This window comes from Lepidochelys olivacea (assembly GCF_965140295.1).
Source record: "Lepidochelys olivacea isolate rLepOli2 genome assembly, chromosome: 4".
In the NCBI taxonomy this organism is placed as follows: Eukaryota; Metazoa; Chordata; order Testudines; family Cheloniidae; genus Lepidochelys; species Lepidochelys olivacea.
In genome coordinates this window covers 50,322,230-50,338,039 of record NC_140414.1, presented here as the reverse complement: position 1 = coordinate 50,338,039, position 15,810 = coordinate 50,322,230, and the positions used below count along the sequence as shown (strand labels likewise).

The following is a 15,810-nucleotide window of genomic DNA, read 5'->3' as shown; positions in this document are numbered from 1 at the left end:
ATAGGGCCAACTTCATAAAGTCGAAAACAATTATGAGAAATCAGCTGGGGCAGAATTTAATCAAAAAAATGTGAATGATAATTGGAAATCATTCAATAATCCTTTCTAGAAGCTCAAAAAAAGTCACAATCCCCATTAAGGAAGAAGGCCATGGTAGTTAAATAAATAACCTACTTTAGAAGGGAAGCTAAGGCAGATATATAGACAGACATACAAACACACAAAGAAATCAAATGTGATCCTGAGATGAATAAATAGGGGAATCTCAAGTAGGAGTAGAGAGGTTATTTTCCCTCTGTATTTGGCTCTGATCCAACTGCTGCTGAAATGCTGAGTCCAGTTCTGGTACCCACAATTCAGAATAATTGGAGAGGGTTCAGAGAAGAGCCACCAGAATGATTAAAGGATTAGAAAACATGCCTGATAGTGACAGATTAAAGGAACTCAATCTATTTATCTTAATACAAAGAAGGTTAAGGGATGACTTGATTACAATCTATAACAGGAGTGGGGCAAACTACAGCCTGCGGGCCACGTCCAGCCCATCAGACCTTTTAATCTAGTCTTCGAGCTCCTGCCAGGGAGCGGGTCAGGGGTTTATTCCATTCTGCGTGTGCCACGGCTCCACGAGGCTCCCGGAAGCAGCAGCATGTCCCCCCTCTGGCTCCTACACATAGGGGCAGTAAGGGGGCTCCACACGTTTCCCCTGCCCTAAGCGCCGCCCCCCCGCAGCTCCCACTGGCTGGGAACCATGGCCAATGGGAGCTGCAGGGGCAGAGCTGCAGGGGCAGAGTCTGCAGACGGGGCAGTGCACAGAGCCGCCTGGGCATGCTTCCACATAGGAGCGGGGGGTGGGGTGGAGGAGGAATATGCCACTGCTTCCAAGAGCTGCTTGAGGTAAGCACTGCCAGGAGCCTGCATCCCTGACCTCCCCCTGCGCACCAATCCCCTGCCCCAGCCCTGATCCCTCTTCTGTCTTCCAAACCCCTCGGTTCCAGCCCAGAGCCCCCTCCCGCACCCTAAACCCCTAATTTCTGTCCCCACCCAGAACCTGCACCCTCATCCCAAAGCCCTCAGCCCCCCCAACCCCTGCCCCAGCCTGGAGTCCCCTCCTGCATTCCAACCCTCTGCCCCAGCCCAGAGCCCCTCCCCACCCTGAACCCCTCATTTCTGGACCCACCCTGGAACCTGCACCCCCAGCCCAGAGCCTGTACCCCCTCCCAGACTCCCTGCCTCAGCCCACAGCCCCCTCCCATAATCCAAACCCCTCAGCTCCAGCCCCCTCCTGCACCCCAAACCCCTCATTCCTGGCTCCACCCCAAAGCCTGCACCCCCAGCAGGAGCCCTCATCCCCTCCTGCACCCCAACCCCCAATTTCGTGAGCATTCATGGCCCGCCATACAATTTCCATAAGCAGATGTGGGCCTCAGGACAAAAAGTTTGCCCAACCCAGTCTATAAGTATCTACATCGGGAACAAATATTTATTAACAGGCTCATCAGAGACACTAACAGAGAACGATCCAATGGCTAGAAGCTGAAGCTACAAAAATTCAACCTGGAATTAAGGTGTACATTTTGACAGTGAGGGTAATTAACCATTGGAACAATTTACCAAGAGTTGTGATAGATTCTTTATCACTGACAATTTTTAAATCAAGATTGGATGTTTTTCTAAAAGATATGCTTGCTGCTCTAAGAGTTCTTTTGGGGAAGTTCTATGGCCTGTGTTATACAGGACGTCAGACTAGATGATCACATGGTCCTTTGTAGCCTTTGAAATCTATGAACACCCACGTTTCAGAGTCCCAATCCGATCCTTTAATGTGCATGAGTGTCAATACTATAGTTTCCCTCCAGGCCCCTCTAGGCTCTCCCAAAGTGGAGAACTGTCATTTGGAGACTATATCCAGCACTCTCTGATATGAGACTGTATCACAGTATGCAATATTTAAGCCCAGACAAAATCCTACAAGTACATTCTGTGTACAGCACTACTTTTCATTGTTTATAAACCAGAAGTAGTTGATCTTTTTGAAAAAGCACCCAATACATCCTCCATGCAAGCTGATTTTATGCTGTTCAATATACCCTAATGATAATAAAGAACTAAGTCTAAAATATGTATTAAATACGACAAAGGACCATCTAATACAAGGATGACTTAAGATGCATGTAGACTAGTTACAAGGCACTTCATTTCATAGGTTAGTTATGACTGGTTAATGGTACTGACATGCCATAAATTTTAGAAAATTCCCTTTATCCACAGAGGCAGCATTAATTAACAGGCTGCTATATAGGACTTGAAGTGTCAAGTCAGAAGCTACTCTGGCAATGTGCAAGCCAGGTCTCCCCATGGGGAGAGGAAGGTGTCAGAAAGTAAAAAAAAAAACATGTTCCCTTTGGCTGTGTATTAGAGGCTGTCCAGAGGAAAAGGAGAAGCAGACCTGCCATGAAGAGGGGCTGCTGAAGAGGAAATGCTTCCTCCTCCTACATGCTGTTCATTAACAGGATTTTAAAGCAAGAAAGGGAAGTTCCAACAGCAGCAATTCCCACAGCAATAGCAGAAGCATTGATCTGTGAATCTTAACTGTACTTCACCAGAATTTTTCATTTGCAAATGGTTAGCTGTTGAGCACAGATTTCAAGCCTTGCGATATAAGCATTTGGTCAAGGATGCTCTCTTACCACATCAGAACTACAGCTTTAGAAGATCATATGAGAACTTTCATAGCAAATCCTTATTTTAAAGAGTTTATAATAGTGCTTTTAATATTAAGGCTACTGGTTCTCCACATAAGAGGGAACTTTTACCTTCAGACACTTAGTAGCCACAGGCGGATCTGATGGATCCAGACCCTGTGGGTTGAGAGTGAGGAACAGAGAATGGAAGTGGCAAAAAGGCCAAGTACCACCAACCTCCTGCGTGTTTTCTTAGGTGAGTGCTGTTCACAAAGCCTACCCAGGGACTATGTATTGTGTATCAATACCTGGCTAATGTGTGTCTGGTAAATTTGAAGTTCCAACAGCCACTGGCTCATGGGAGGGGACTAGAGCTCCATACGTCTCTGCAGCCTTTCCAACGATTGTTGCCTCCATGATTCTAACCCCACCAGTCCTTTCAGTTCCCTTCCCCCATAAACCACCCCAGCACTCCTTTCTGAAAATTCCTGACAGAATTCTGCACCTATGTGGGGGGGCAGAATTCACATGGCCTGCATATTTATGCCCCCTGAGCAGAAAACCAAAAGAAATCTTCCCTGGCAACGCATCTGTTTCAGTGTGCCTGGAGCAGCTTCAGAGACGCAAATCATTGTGCGGGGAGGGTGGCTCGGTGTGCATGCCGGGCGCGGGGGAGACCGTGAGGGGGCGAGGCTGGCCAACAAGGAAAAGAGACTCTGTCTCTCTCTTGATACTTCAGCTCAAGGGGCGTGAAGAAGAGTAGGTCTTTTTGTTATGCACGAGGAAGGCTCTGTCCCCCCGGCAGAAATGTAGCAGCCTGCCTGCCTAATAAAATGTAATTTCTTGAAAACTGAACAAGCAATTAAATATTAGTATCCTGTTACTGAAAATTGTTTTTAAGTTAAAGAAAATAGTTTTTGTAAAAAAAAACAAACAAAAAAAACATTGTTAATGTTGAACAATTGCTGTTCATGTAAGGCCCCCTACATTGCCAGAGTGATGTAAAGCCTTAGAAATGACAGTAAAGGAATCAGTTGGGAAGATCTATGTGCTCACTTTTTTCCTGTGCCAAAGTGACACAATGGGGTTAGATTTTTACTTAGCCATTGAAAAAAACAAACACACACACTTTTGAGGGCAAATAAAACATTTACCAAGCAATCAATAAAATGTCAGGACAATCGGAACAAAGCATTTTGCAAAGTACCCAGCTAGGTCCAGGACAATGATTAGCGAAATTGTATGACTGTCATGTATGAAAGTCTGAGAAATTTAAAATGACATTCTACTGTTCCCCTCCCCCTGTTTAGTGTTCTGTAATGTAATTAAATGAAAATCCAGGATTATAATTGGAATGTAGGATATTAGTTACCAAGTATTTGTAACTTAACTTTCATGTGTTTAGGAAATGATGAATGGTTATTGTGACTTTTTTCTGTATTGTAGTTTAAATAACTTACCAAAACAATGGAAACTGGTGTGATTATACTGCATTATTTTGACAAATAAAATTTGCAGAATTTTAATTTTTTTGGCACAGAATCCCCCCAGGAGTAGATACTGCTCAAAGTTTCCTCCCCAAAACAGCCAAGTGAAATGGTTGTCAATTTCATCACTACCCCATGTCTTCTGAACAGCAATAATAGAATTAGCGCTATTAATTTTGTCAATTTCACACTTTGCTTGTTAGGAAAGCCATGACCAGCAGCACACAATGGAGCTCCCTATCAACTTGGGAAAATGTAAGCACATTAGTTATTATTTATTAGGACATCTTTGCAACTAAGAGAGCTACAGACTTAATAAAATCAAAGTTGGATTGGAGGGAGGTCGCAAGTGGGGTTCCACGAGGATCTGTTCTGGGTCCAGTGTTGTTTAACATCTTTATTAATAACTGGGATGTAGATACAGAGGGTCTCCGGTATACATCTCCCCCTTATCTGTTTCGCATATTCACTGCTCATCAAAAGGGAAACGTGTTCCGATTCATGTCGGTCCCGATCCGCCTATAGTACAGTACTGCAAACAACGGATAAGTTGCAAATGAAGGGATATGCGATAGGTATGCGTAGCCACAGGTGGGCTGTTGCCCACCCACTTAACATCCAGGGCCCCCCCAGTCCTGGCTCTGCTCCCACCCCAGCGCTTGCCCCACACTGCCCCGCCCGGTGCACGGAGGATTTCCCAGCACTGGTGCTCCAGCCACAGAGCGGGGTCAGGGGCTTGCCCCCTCCGCTCGCCGAACCCTCCTGCCGGGGAGCAAGGTCAGGGTGCAGGGGCTTCCAAGCCATCAACCCCTGTTACCTGGCTGGAGTGGAGCAAGCCCCTGTGCCCCAGTCCCGCTCCCCTGCCGGGTGGAGCAGGCCAAGCCCCTGTACCCCAGCAGGAGCACCGGGCAGGTGGAGTGGGGCAGGCCCCAAGTGAGGGGGGGCAGAGCAACTGGCGTGTGCACATTTTTTCCGGGCCCCCCATTTTTCCAGAAGCCCCTGGCCAAGGCCGGCGGGGGGGGTGGATGACGGGGGACGACATGGGAGGACAAGCAGCCAGATGTCTCCTACCCCTTCTTCCCCCATCATTGCCCATCCACCTGGGGCCCACCCAAATATCGCCTCCTGCCTACGCCACTGCTTTACCAGCGGGTCCCCGGTATCCATCGTTTCAGTATCCGTCACCCTTTTCAAGAACACAACCCTGACGTATACCAGGAACCCGCTGTACAGAGGACATACTGATCAAATTTGGAAATGACACAAAGCTGAGGACAGGGGGATTGCCAATACTTTTGGAGGATACAGCTAAAATTCAGAGGGATTTTGATAAATTGGAGAACTGGGTTATAAACAACAAAATGAAATTCAACAAAGACAAATGTAAGGTGCTATACTTAGGGAAGAAAACCGCAAATGCACAAATACAGAATGGGGGAAAACTGGCTTGACAGCAGCACTGCTGAGAAGAATCTAGGAGTTGTGGTGGGTCACAACCTCAATATGAGCCAGCAATGCAATGCTTGGAAAAGAGGAGGTTAAGGGGGGGAATGGGGGGGACAACGACATGACATGGGTGACTTTAATTTTCCTGATATCTGCTGGGAGAGCAATACAGCGGTGCATAGACAATCCAGGAAGTTTTTGGAAAACGTAGGGGACAATTTCCTGGTGCAAGTGCTAGGGGAGCCAACTGGGGCGGGGCGGGGGGGGGGGGGGAAGCTTTTCTTGACCTGCTGCTCACAAAAAGGGAAGAATTAGTGGGGGAAGCAAAAGTGGATGGGAATTTGGGAGGCAGTGACCATGAGTTGGTTGAGTTCAGAATCCTGACACAGGGAAGAAAGGTAAGCAGCAGGATACGGACCCTGAACTTCAGGAAAGCAGACTTCGACTCCCTCAGGGAACGGATGGGTAGGATCCCCTGGGGAACTAACATGAAGGGGAAAGGAGTCCAGGAGAGCTGGCTGTATTTCAAGGAATCCCTGTTGAGGTTACAGGAACAAACCATCCCGATGTGTCGAAAGAATAGTAAATATGGCAGGCAACCAGCTTGGCTTAACGGTGAAATCCTAGCGGACCTTAAACATAAAAAGAAGCTTACAAGAAGTGGAAGGTTGGACATATGACCAGGGAAGAGTATAAAAATATTGCTCGGGCATGTAGGAATGAAATCAGGAGGGCCAAATCACACCTGGAGCTGCAGCTAGCAAGAGATGTCAAGAGTAACAAGAACGGTTTCTTCAGATATGTTGGCAACAAGAAGAAAGCCAAGGAAAGCGTGGGCCCCTTACTGAATGAGGGAGGCAACCTAGTGACAGAGGATGTGGAAAAAGCTAATGTACTCAATGCTTTTTTTGCCTCTGTCTTCACTAACAAGGTCAGCTCCCAGACTGCTGCGCTGGGCATCACAACATGGGGAATAGATGGCCAGCCCTCTGTGGAGAAAGAGGTGGTTAGGGACTATTCAGAAAAGTTGGACGTGCACAAGTCCATGGGGCCGGACGAGTTGCATCCGAGAGTGCTAAAGGAATTGGCGGCTGTGATTGGAGAGCCATTGGCCATTATCTTTGAAAACTCGTGGCGAACGGGGGAAGTCCCAGATGACTGGAAAAAGGCTAACGTAGTGCCAGTCTTTAAAAAAGGGAAGAAGGATGATCCTGGGAACTACAGGCCAGTCAGCCTCACTTCAGTCCCCGGAAAAATCATGGAGCAGGTCCTCAAAGAATCAATCCTGAAGCACTTACATGAGAGGAAAGTGATCAGGAACAGTCAGCAAGGGAAGGATTCACCAAGGGAAGGTCATGCCTGACTAATCTAATTGCCTTCTATGATGAGATTACTGGCTCTGTGGATGAAGGGAAAGCAGTGGATGTATTGTTTCTTGACTTTAGCAAAGCTTTTGACACCGTCTCCCATAGTATTCTTGTCAGCAAGTTAAAGAAGTATGGGCTGAATGAATGCACTATAAGGTGGGTAGGAAGTTGGCTCGATTGTCGGGCTCAACGGGTAGTGATCAACGGCTCCATGTCTAATTGGCAGCCGGTGTCGAGTAGAGTGCCCCAGGGGTCGGTCCTGGGGCCGGTTTTGTTCAATATCTTCATAAATGATCTGGAGGATGGTGTGGATTGCACTCTCAGCAAATTTGCGGATGATACTAAACTAGAAGGAGTGGTAGATACGCTGGAGGGCAGGGATAGGATACAGAGGGACCTAGACAAATTGGAGGATTGGGCCAAAAGAAATCTGATGAGGTTCAATAAGGATAAGTGCAGGGTCCTGCACTTAGGATGGAAGAACCCAATGCACCGCTACAGACTAGGGACCGAATGGCTCGGCAGCAGTTCTGCGGAAAAGGACCTAGGGGTGACAGTGGACGAGTAGCTGGATATGAGTCAGCAGTGTGCCCTTGTTGCCAAGAAGGCCAATGGCATTTTGGGACGTATAAGTAGGGACATAGCGAGCAGATCGAGGGACGTGATCATACCCCTCTATTCGATATTGGTGAGGCCCCATCTGGAGTACTGTGTCCAGTTTTGGGCCCCGCACTACAAGAAAGATGTGGATAAATTGGAGAGAATCCAGTGAAGGGCAAGAAAAATGATTAGGGGTCTGGAACACATGACTTATGAGGAGAGGCTGAGGGAACTGGGATTGTTTAGTCTGCAGAAGAGAAGAATGAGGGGGGATTTGACAGCTGCTTTCAACTACCTGAGAGGTGGTTCCAGAGAGGATGGTTCTAGACTATTCTCAGTGGTGGAAGAGGACAGAACAAGGAGTAATGGTCTCAAGTTGCAGTGGGGGAGGTTTAGGTTTGATATTAGGAAAAACTTTTTTACTAGGAGGGTGGTGAAACACTGGAATGTGTTACCTAGGGAGGTGGTAGAATCTCCTTCCTTAGAAGTTTTTAAGGTCAGGCTTGACAAAACCCTAGCTGGGATGATTTAATTGGTGATGGGTCCTGCTTTGAGCAGGGGGTTGGACTAGATGACCTCCTGAGGTCCCTTCCAACCCTGATATTCTAGGATTCTGTGACAATGGTACAGTAACACCTCACTTGAAGCTGTCCAGGTTAACGCTGTTTCATTATTATGTCGCTGATCAATTAGTGAACATGCTCATTTAAAGTTGAGCAATTTTCCCTTATAATGTTGTTTGGCAACTGCCAGCTTTGTCCACTGCTTGCAGGAAGAGCAGCCCATTGCAGCTAGCTGGTGGAGGCTTGGAACTAGAGTGGACCGGCAGCCTTCTTATCAGCTCCCCGCTCCCCCAAATTCCTTGTGTGGCAGCCGCCCAGCAGGCTACCAATTGTTGGCAGTTCAGCTGTCCCTCCCCACACTGCCATGTGCTGCTCCTGCCCTCCGCTTGGAGCTGCTCCCTGGAGCTTCCTGCTTGCTGTGCAGGGGGAGGAGAGAAGAAGGGGGCTAATGTCGGAGTGTCCCCCTCCACTGTGCTCCTGCCCCCCATTTACCCTTTTTCCATATAGAGGAGGATGGGAACATGAGAGGGCTCCGGACGGAGAGAGCTTGCTAGCCGCAGCTGCCGTCTCAACTTCCTGATATACAGTAACTCCTCACTTAATGTCCTCCCACTTAACATTGTTTCCAAGTTACACCGCTACTCCATTATGGAACATGCTCATTTAAAGTTGTGCAATGCTTCCTTATAACGTTGTCTGGCTGCCTGCTCTGTCCACTGCTTGTAGGATTCTGGGGAAGAACAGCGACTTTACAAGGGAGCATTACACAAGTTCCTCTTCTCCGCCTCCTCCCCCTCCCTCCAAGTGCTTAGGACTTTCTGGGAGGGAGGGAGCGGGGAAGCTGCTCCTCCCACCCCCGGCCAGGCAGGGCCACCCAGAACGCAGGGACTTTAGGGGCTGCAGCTCTAAAGCCCCTTTTGGAACGTGGCCCCGAGAGCATGGGCCGGAGGACTCAGGAGGAGCAGTGGCAGCTGCGCAGCCAGCTGGCCGGAGATAAGAGGAGCTTTGAAGGGGAAAGCGCTGCTTCTCTCTGGCCGGCTGGCTGCGCAGCTGCCACTGCTCCTCCTGAGTCCTCCGGCCCATGCTCACAGCGCTGCACTCCGAAAGGGGCTTTAGAGCTGCAGCCCAGGGCCCTGCAGCCCCTAAAGCCCCTGCGTTCTGGGTGGCCCTGCCTGGTCAGGGGGTGGGGTGAGGGGGAAGGGAAAGCAGCTCTCAGAATCATGACTCCCAGAATCAAAGCCATGGGGGCGGTGCTGCGCTGCACGGAGCCACCTCTACATCCCCTGCACCAAACAGGAACTGCCCCAGGTAAGTGCTCTGCACCTCCTGCCTCCCCCAGCCCTGAGCCTCCTCCCGCACCCTAACTCCCTCCCGGCCCCTGCCCCCCCCCCACCCTGAACACCCTCCCAGCCCCCTAACTCCTTCCCAGACCCTGCACCCCCAGCCCTGAGCCCCAGGAGGAGAATGGAGAAAAAAAAAGAATGAAAAATGGGATGGGGAGAGGAAGGAGATAAGAGAATGCACAGGGCCCCACTCACTCTAAATCTGCCACTGGAGGGAGGGAGGAGGAGCAGGGAAGCATTGCATCTCCGCTCCTTCCCCTCCCTCCCAGGAAGTCCTAAGTGCTGCCAAACAGCTGTTTGGAAGCAGAGAGTTGCTGGGACAAAGGGGGAGGAACGGGGATGCAGCATCCTCCAGGGAGGAGGAGGAGTGGGGGTGGGAAAAGGCAGGCCTGGAGTGGAGTGGGGACAGGAAGAAGCGGGCCTGGAGCATCCCCCGGCAAAGTCAGCACCTGTTCTTCTGAGGGGAAGCTGCTGCTGCGCAAGGTGCTTCCTAGCATACTTGCCTGCCTCATTGTCTGCAGCAGGCTGTGCCTGTGTGGAGTAAGCCTGGGGCACCTCCCCACCACAGTACTGTACTGTATATAATGCCGTTTGTCTACCCCAAAAAGAATTTCCTTGGAACCTAACTCCCCGCATTTACATTAAATCTTATGGGAAAATAGGATTAGTTTAACATCGTTTCACTTAAAGTTGCATTTTTCAGGATCGTAACAACAAAGTTAAGTGAGGAATTACTGTATTTAAAAAGGCAGTGTACTTAGAGTGGGGACAGCATACTTAAAGGGGCAATGTGCATCTCTCTCTCTCCCACACACAGGTGTGCTCTGTCTGCCATGCTGACTCCCCTCCCTCCATTCGCGCTGCCTTGCACACGCCCCAACTTTTTCTGTGCCAGTGGGTGCTTGGTCACCCGCCCCCTGCCCCTACTCCACCCCTGCCCCAAAGTCCCCGCCCTAACTCCGCCCCTATTGGACCCCTCCCCAAATTCCCACCCCCTGCCCCAAGCCCGCCGTGTCCCCCCTCCTTCCAGGCTTGCCACATGAAACAGCTGTTTCATGGCGCAAGCACTGAGAGGGAGGGGGGAGAAGCAGGACGCAGCGGCACGCCCAGGGGCAGAGGCAGAACGAAGGTGAGCTGGAGCAGGGGGCGGGGCGAGGAGCTGCCAATGGGTGCAGAGCACCCACCAATTTTTCCCTATGGGTGCTCCAGCCCCAGAGTACCCACAGAGTTGGCGCCTGTGCTGCCTTGTAGAGTGTGAGAATACATTAACACTTTTGGCAGGGGCCAGAGTGGCAGCAGGCCCCCAGGGGTTCCTCCCCTGAAGCAGGGGTCCCCTGCCCCCCAAGATTCAATCATGAGTATTTTTAGTAAAAGTCATGGACAGCTCACAGGCAAAAAACCCAAAAAATCATGGCCCCATGACCTGTCCATGACTTTTACTAAAAATACTCATGATTAAATCGTAGCCTTAATCATGACAGCCATCTCACTACTGTCAAGCGCATTTTTCAAACACTGTCTGTTGTGCACATATTGAAACTTTAAGGATTGAGCAGTAGCTTTATTAAGATCCCTGCAGGAATGCTAACAATCAAGATTCCTCAAAATTACAGAGTAAAAATTTGAAAAAAGCTACTAATTAAAGCATAAAGGATCTTTCCCATGACCACAGCCTAAAGAGCTTAGACCTAAGCATGTTGAAGAATGTGGCTTTTCCTGCACCAGGATTCAAAAATGCATTGCTAGCTAGCATGTGCTAACTAAATGCATTTTAATGTCTGCACTGCCTTGTTTGCACAAGACTTTACCATGGGTCAGCACATGCTAATCCCTAGGGTAGACCACAAACACCTGTGTCTTGGAACAAATATTTGGGGGGGTCCAAGCTAGATTATGAAGCTGTTAACTACCTCAAGTTAATTGGCAATGTGCAGACATAGCTAAAGAACATATTTAGTTTGCATGTGTTATCTAACCTGTTAACTCCATGTCTTTAAATCCTGATCTAGGCAAAACCTAGACATTTACAGAGTTTCTTGGAGCTTACCCGGGCTTTACTAATCTAGGTACACCTTTCTAAATACCAGTCTAAACAAGGCCATATTGGCTTGATAAGACTTAGTGCTCCTATGCAAAGTAAAAATTGCTTGTTTGACATTTATGTTCAGTACAATAACTCATGCTACTTCAAAAAAAGACGACAAAATTAATTCTCTTCCTAAAGCCTCATTAGATTGTATTAGGGCTTAGTCTCAAATGTGAAAAGTCAAGATAAATACCACAAGTCCTTCAATACCTAGACAAAAAGAGGAGCTGTTTAATGATTTTTATAAAGCATCATGCTGCATGCAAGTATCAAAGCACAAGCTATGTTTCCTCTTGCTTTGGTCAGTTTGAAAACAGCTAAATTTTGTATATTATTCCATCTGATATACTAAAAGGCTAACTAAATACATTGAAATGTCTGAAGTGCATATGCAAAGAATGTACTCCGAAAACAGCTGTAAAGCAAAAGTGGTAGTCTAAAATAGATGGATCAGAATATACTTGATATTTGGGGATTTTTTGGAGTAGTCTCAAGACTGTGCTGCCTATGAAGAATGGTCTCTGGCACAAGTTTCAAAATAGTATCAAAATTTTGGTGCTCACAAAAAAACACCACCACCGAGTTCCTTACTGAAAATTTTGGAAACAGAGTGGAAATATCAGATAATACACTGTGGCATTTAAAGCCACGTGTCTTCATTGTTAACGTCTTACACTGGTTAATGTGTCTGTTTCAGTATTTGGTATTTTATTTTTTTATAGACTAAATCCTTTTTATATACAAATAAATATTGGGCAAAGTAAAACACATTTATTCCCAAGAGATAAAATAGTAAAATACTATACTCAGTACAGATTTCTCTGGGAGGAGCAAAGTTTACTTTAGTTGCTATTTATGGGTCTGGAATCTTTTTACAAATGAGCATGTACTATTCAAGAAGTACAGTTTACGAGCCTTTTACGTGAATTCCTGGTTTCTAGTAGATTACCCACAGCTGAAGCTCACTTAAAGTCCTGGTTGTATCCCATAGAAACAGAGGAGGCAAATCTCCATCTCCTCTCGCATGTCCCATCACATAGTCCATCCCCCCTTGCCAGAAACCTCAATATTTCACAACCAGCAGAGGAAGCAGCAGAACAAGTAGGAACAAGATTTTTTGGGAGGATATGGGGGGAAAGACTCTTCATGCCATCCTCTTTTATCCTTCTTCAGACAACGTCCTCTTCCATCTTCTCCAGTCCCTCATACTCACCCCATCATCTGCTCTTAGTGGAATAGCTTCTGAACACCGCAAACCACTGCAATGTGAATTGTGCATAAACCCATCTGTTTGAATGAGATCTTCACTGTCACTGACCAAATCCCGAAGTATCAGAGGGCAGAGAAATTCCACTGGGCCTCAGAAAAGGCCTCCTTCGGCATAAAGGAGGTTATAAAATGGTTTCCTATCACCTCCCGGGCACCGGAGAAGATAACCAAGAAATACCACTTGAACAGAACCCCCACCCCACAAATCATCATCAGCTAGCCTGTCACAACGGTGGGAGGCAGGGAAAAGAGCGCAGAGAAGAAGGCGACTGGGAGTATGAAGGGAAGAGGATGAATGAGCAGGACCTAATCCTGCCACTGATACCGCGCTGCTCCGGCAGATCCCAGGCACGGACACACGCACCCGCTGCCACTACCCGCCTCCCCGCGCTCCTCGGCTCCGCTCCCCCGGGGGCTGAGAAGGACCTGTTCCAGGCCCCGGGGCAAGAGGGGGGCTCTGTCCGGCAGGGGAAGCGAACGGGGATCTGCGCGCTGCGGCTTCTCAAAACGACTGTCGGGGCCCCCTCCGGAGCCACACGCTGACGCGCCCGGTCCTCGGGGCGGGGGGTGCGTGCACTGAGTGGGGGACGGGGGCCGCACCGGTATCCGCCAGAGAGGCCCGGCACGCACGGGGTGCAGCGGGCGGGGGACGGGGCCGGTACTCACGGGGTGCAGCGGTCGCTGTACTCATTGGCGATGGTCTCGATACCGCCGCTCCGCGCCACCGCGACGTAGCAGTTGAGGAAGCCCAAGTCGATGCCGACCACAGACATGACTGCGCCCGGTGCCTTCCGCTCCCCGCGGGCCTGTCGCTGCAGCGGTCTCGGCTACCGGCACCGGCTTTCAGTCCCTACCCGTCGCGCTCCCCACTGCGGAGCACCAGCCACCAACCGGCAGTTACTCTGCTCTGCGCAAGCGCGCTGCGCCTTCTGGCGGGGACTGCGCGAGACCCCGGTGGACCTTCGGCACTTTCCGGACAGACTCGGGCTGAGGCGGCTCCGGCCGACATGAGTTCGAGAAAGATCTGGAACGGGGAGGAGGGAGCGGTTGTATAAGGGCGACATCGTGTGGCCACACGGAAGTACTGCTGCTGCCCTCCCGCAGCCCACCTGGTTAAAGGGCCAGCACCCAAAATAAAGGGGCTGTTCTGCGAGTGAATTGCAATTAATGGTGGTCTCTTGTTTAGAGTATAGCTGGACTGCTCCCATTGCATTATAATTAGATTAAAATCGGATAGTGTATTATTGGGTCACAGCTAGGGGACCGTCACAGAGTCATGGATCCGTTACTTGCTGCGACCTCCGTGACTTCTACAGCAGCCAGTGTGGTTAACCCCAGGGCTGCTCAAGCAGCTGGCTCTGGGGACAGCCACACCGGGTGCTCCTGGAGTAGCTCTGCACCCAGCCATTCCTCTGGCAGCCCCTGGCAGCAGTCCCCAGGTCAGCCAGAGCAGCTGCTGCAGGGCCGAGCCCCCTGGAGCATATCTACCTCAGCAGTGCCCTTCTCCCAGTGGCGCCTCTCCCCCCTCTGCAGCAGTGGCCTCTGGGCTGTCCCCTGCAGCAATGCCCCTCCCAAGATTTAGTTAGGGGTATTTATAGTATAAGTCATGGACAGGTAACAAACCCTGAATTTTTGTGTATTGCTCATGACCTGTCCATGACTTTTACCAAAAATACCCGTGACTAAATCGTAGCCTTAGTCATAGCATGAAACACAGCATTACCGGCTGCTAACACTTTATTGGGAAGGGGTGCTGTATGGTGTATGTATTAAAGGCCCAGCTCCTGAAGTCATGTGCTTACAGGAGATGCTCAATTCTCTTTTTTTTTTTAAGGACATCATTAGTCGTCATGTTTGTAGAGGAGAAAGTGACATCACAAAAGCTCAAACTCCAGGCAGCAAATGAAAAGAACCCAACATTTATTCCTTTTTAAAAATCTCATGATTGTCTTTTTAGTTGACTCATGATTTTTGAACACTTAGGGTTGGCCTATGTATTAATTGTTTAACATTATAATCTTATACACATGCTAGTCTAGGCTATTCTGTTATTATGTCTAATTTTATGCCCAGGATCCTCCAACTGACTGTGTGGGCACAAGCGTTGTTCATATGCCACAATTGCAGAATTTATGTAAATATTTATGTATGCTAGAGAGTAAAACATAATTAAATGTAATGCTATGTTATAGTTAATAAAATAATGTATTGCAACATAATATATATAATTATAACAATCCAGTATAATTACTGTTAGATGAATAATGAAATATGATTAATAAAATTGTGTCATCATTATGATTAATATATAGGTTCACACTACATAGCCACCTTTCATGTGAAGATCTCAAAGTGTATATCCAATGTCAATTCAGTTTCGATTCACAACACCTTTGCAAAGTACAGTAGGTAAGTATTTCATCACTACTTTACCAATTAGACAAAGAGAGATTATGTGCCCAAACCTGTGCATCTCCTGTAAGATTTAGATCATTCTCATCTCCAACCAAAGACAATGAAACTTTAGGAATCTAAGCACATTTCACGATAGGGTGCTTTGGGATATAGCTCTCTCCGATTGAGAAAAGCACTTAAGCATGTCTGTAAATGTTTTGCTGAATCAGGGCCTAATTTCCACTCACCTTACTCACATAAGTGACTCACTGTCTTTAGTTAATCTGTTTGTGAAAGAAAAGCAGGGAAGCCAAATTTAGCTCCGAGAGAGATAGGTATAAAAATAAAACAAAAATCTGAGCACTGTGCGGTCAACAGCTGGAACCAATCTAAAATTCATATGCATTGGTTCATAGGTTGCATAAACCACCACTTCAGATAGCATATAGAAGCTCACCATGTATATGTGTATAACCATCATCACTGTATAGATATACATGTCCACTAATGTGCCTCAATGCTGTCTGCAGGAATTCTCATTCTCTAAGAGTGAGTGGGTTTCCATAAATAT

At 48.2% G+C, this 15,810-nt stretch overlaps 1 protein-coding gene across 1 annotated transcript in view; it reads right to left on the bottom strand.

Moving 5' to 3' along the window:
- The window catches only part of HSPA4L (heat shock protein family A (Hsp70) member 4 like), a 60,361-nt gene extending 46,551 nt beyond the window's left edge, over positions 1-13,810 (bottom strand). Inside the window, exon 1 of the mRNA XM_084625815.1 lies at positions 13,512-13,810. Coding sequence (XP_084481941.1) covers positions 13,512-13,618 — 107 coding nt within the window. The 5' untranslated portion in view covers positions 13,619-13,810. The remainder of the gene's footprint in view (positions 1-13,511) is intronic.
- Positions 13,811-15,810: the final 2,000 nt, after the last annotated feature.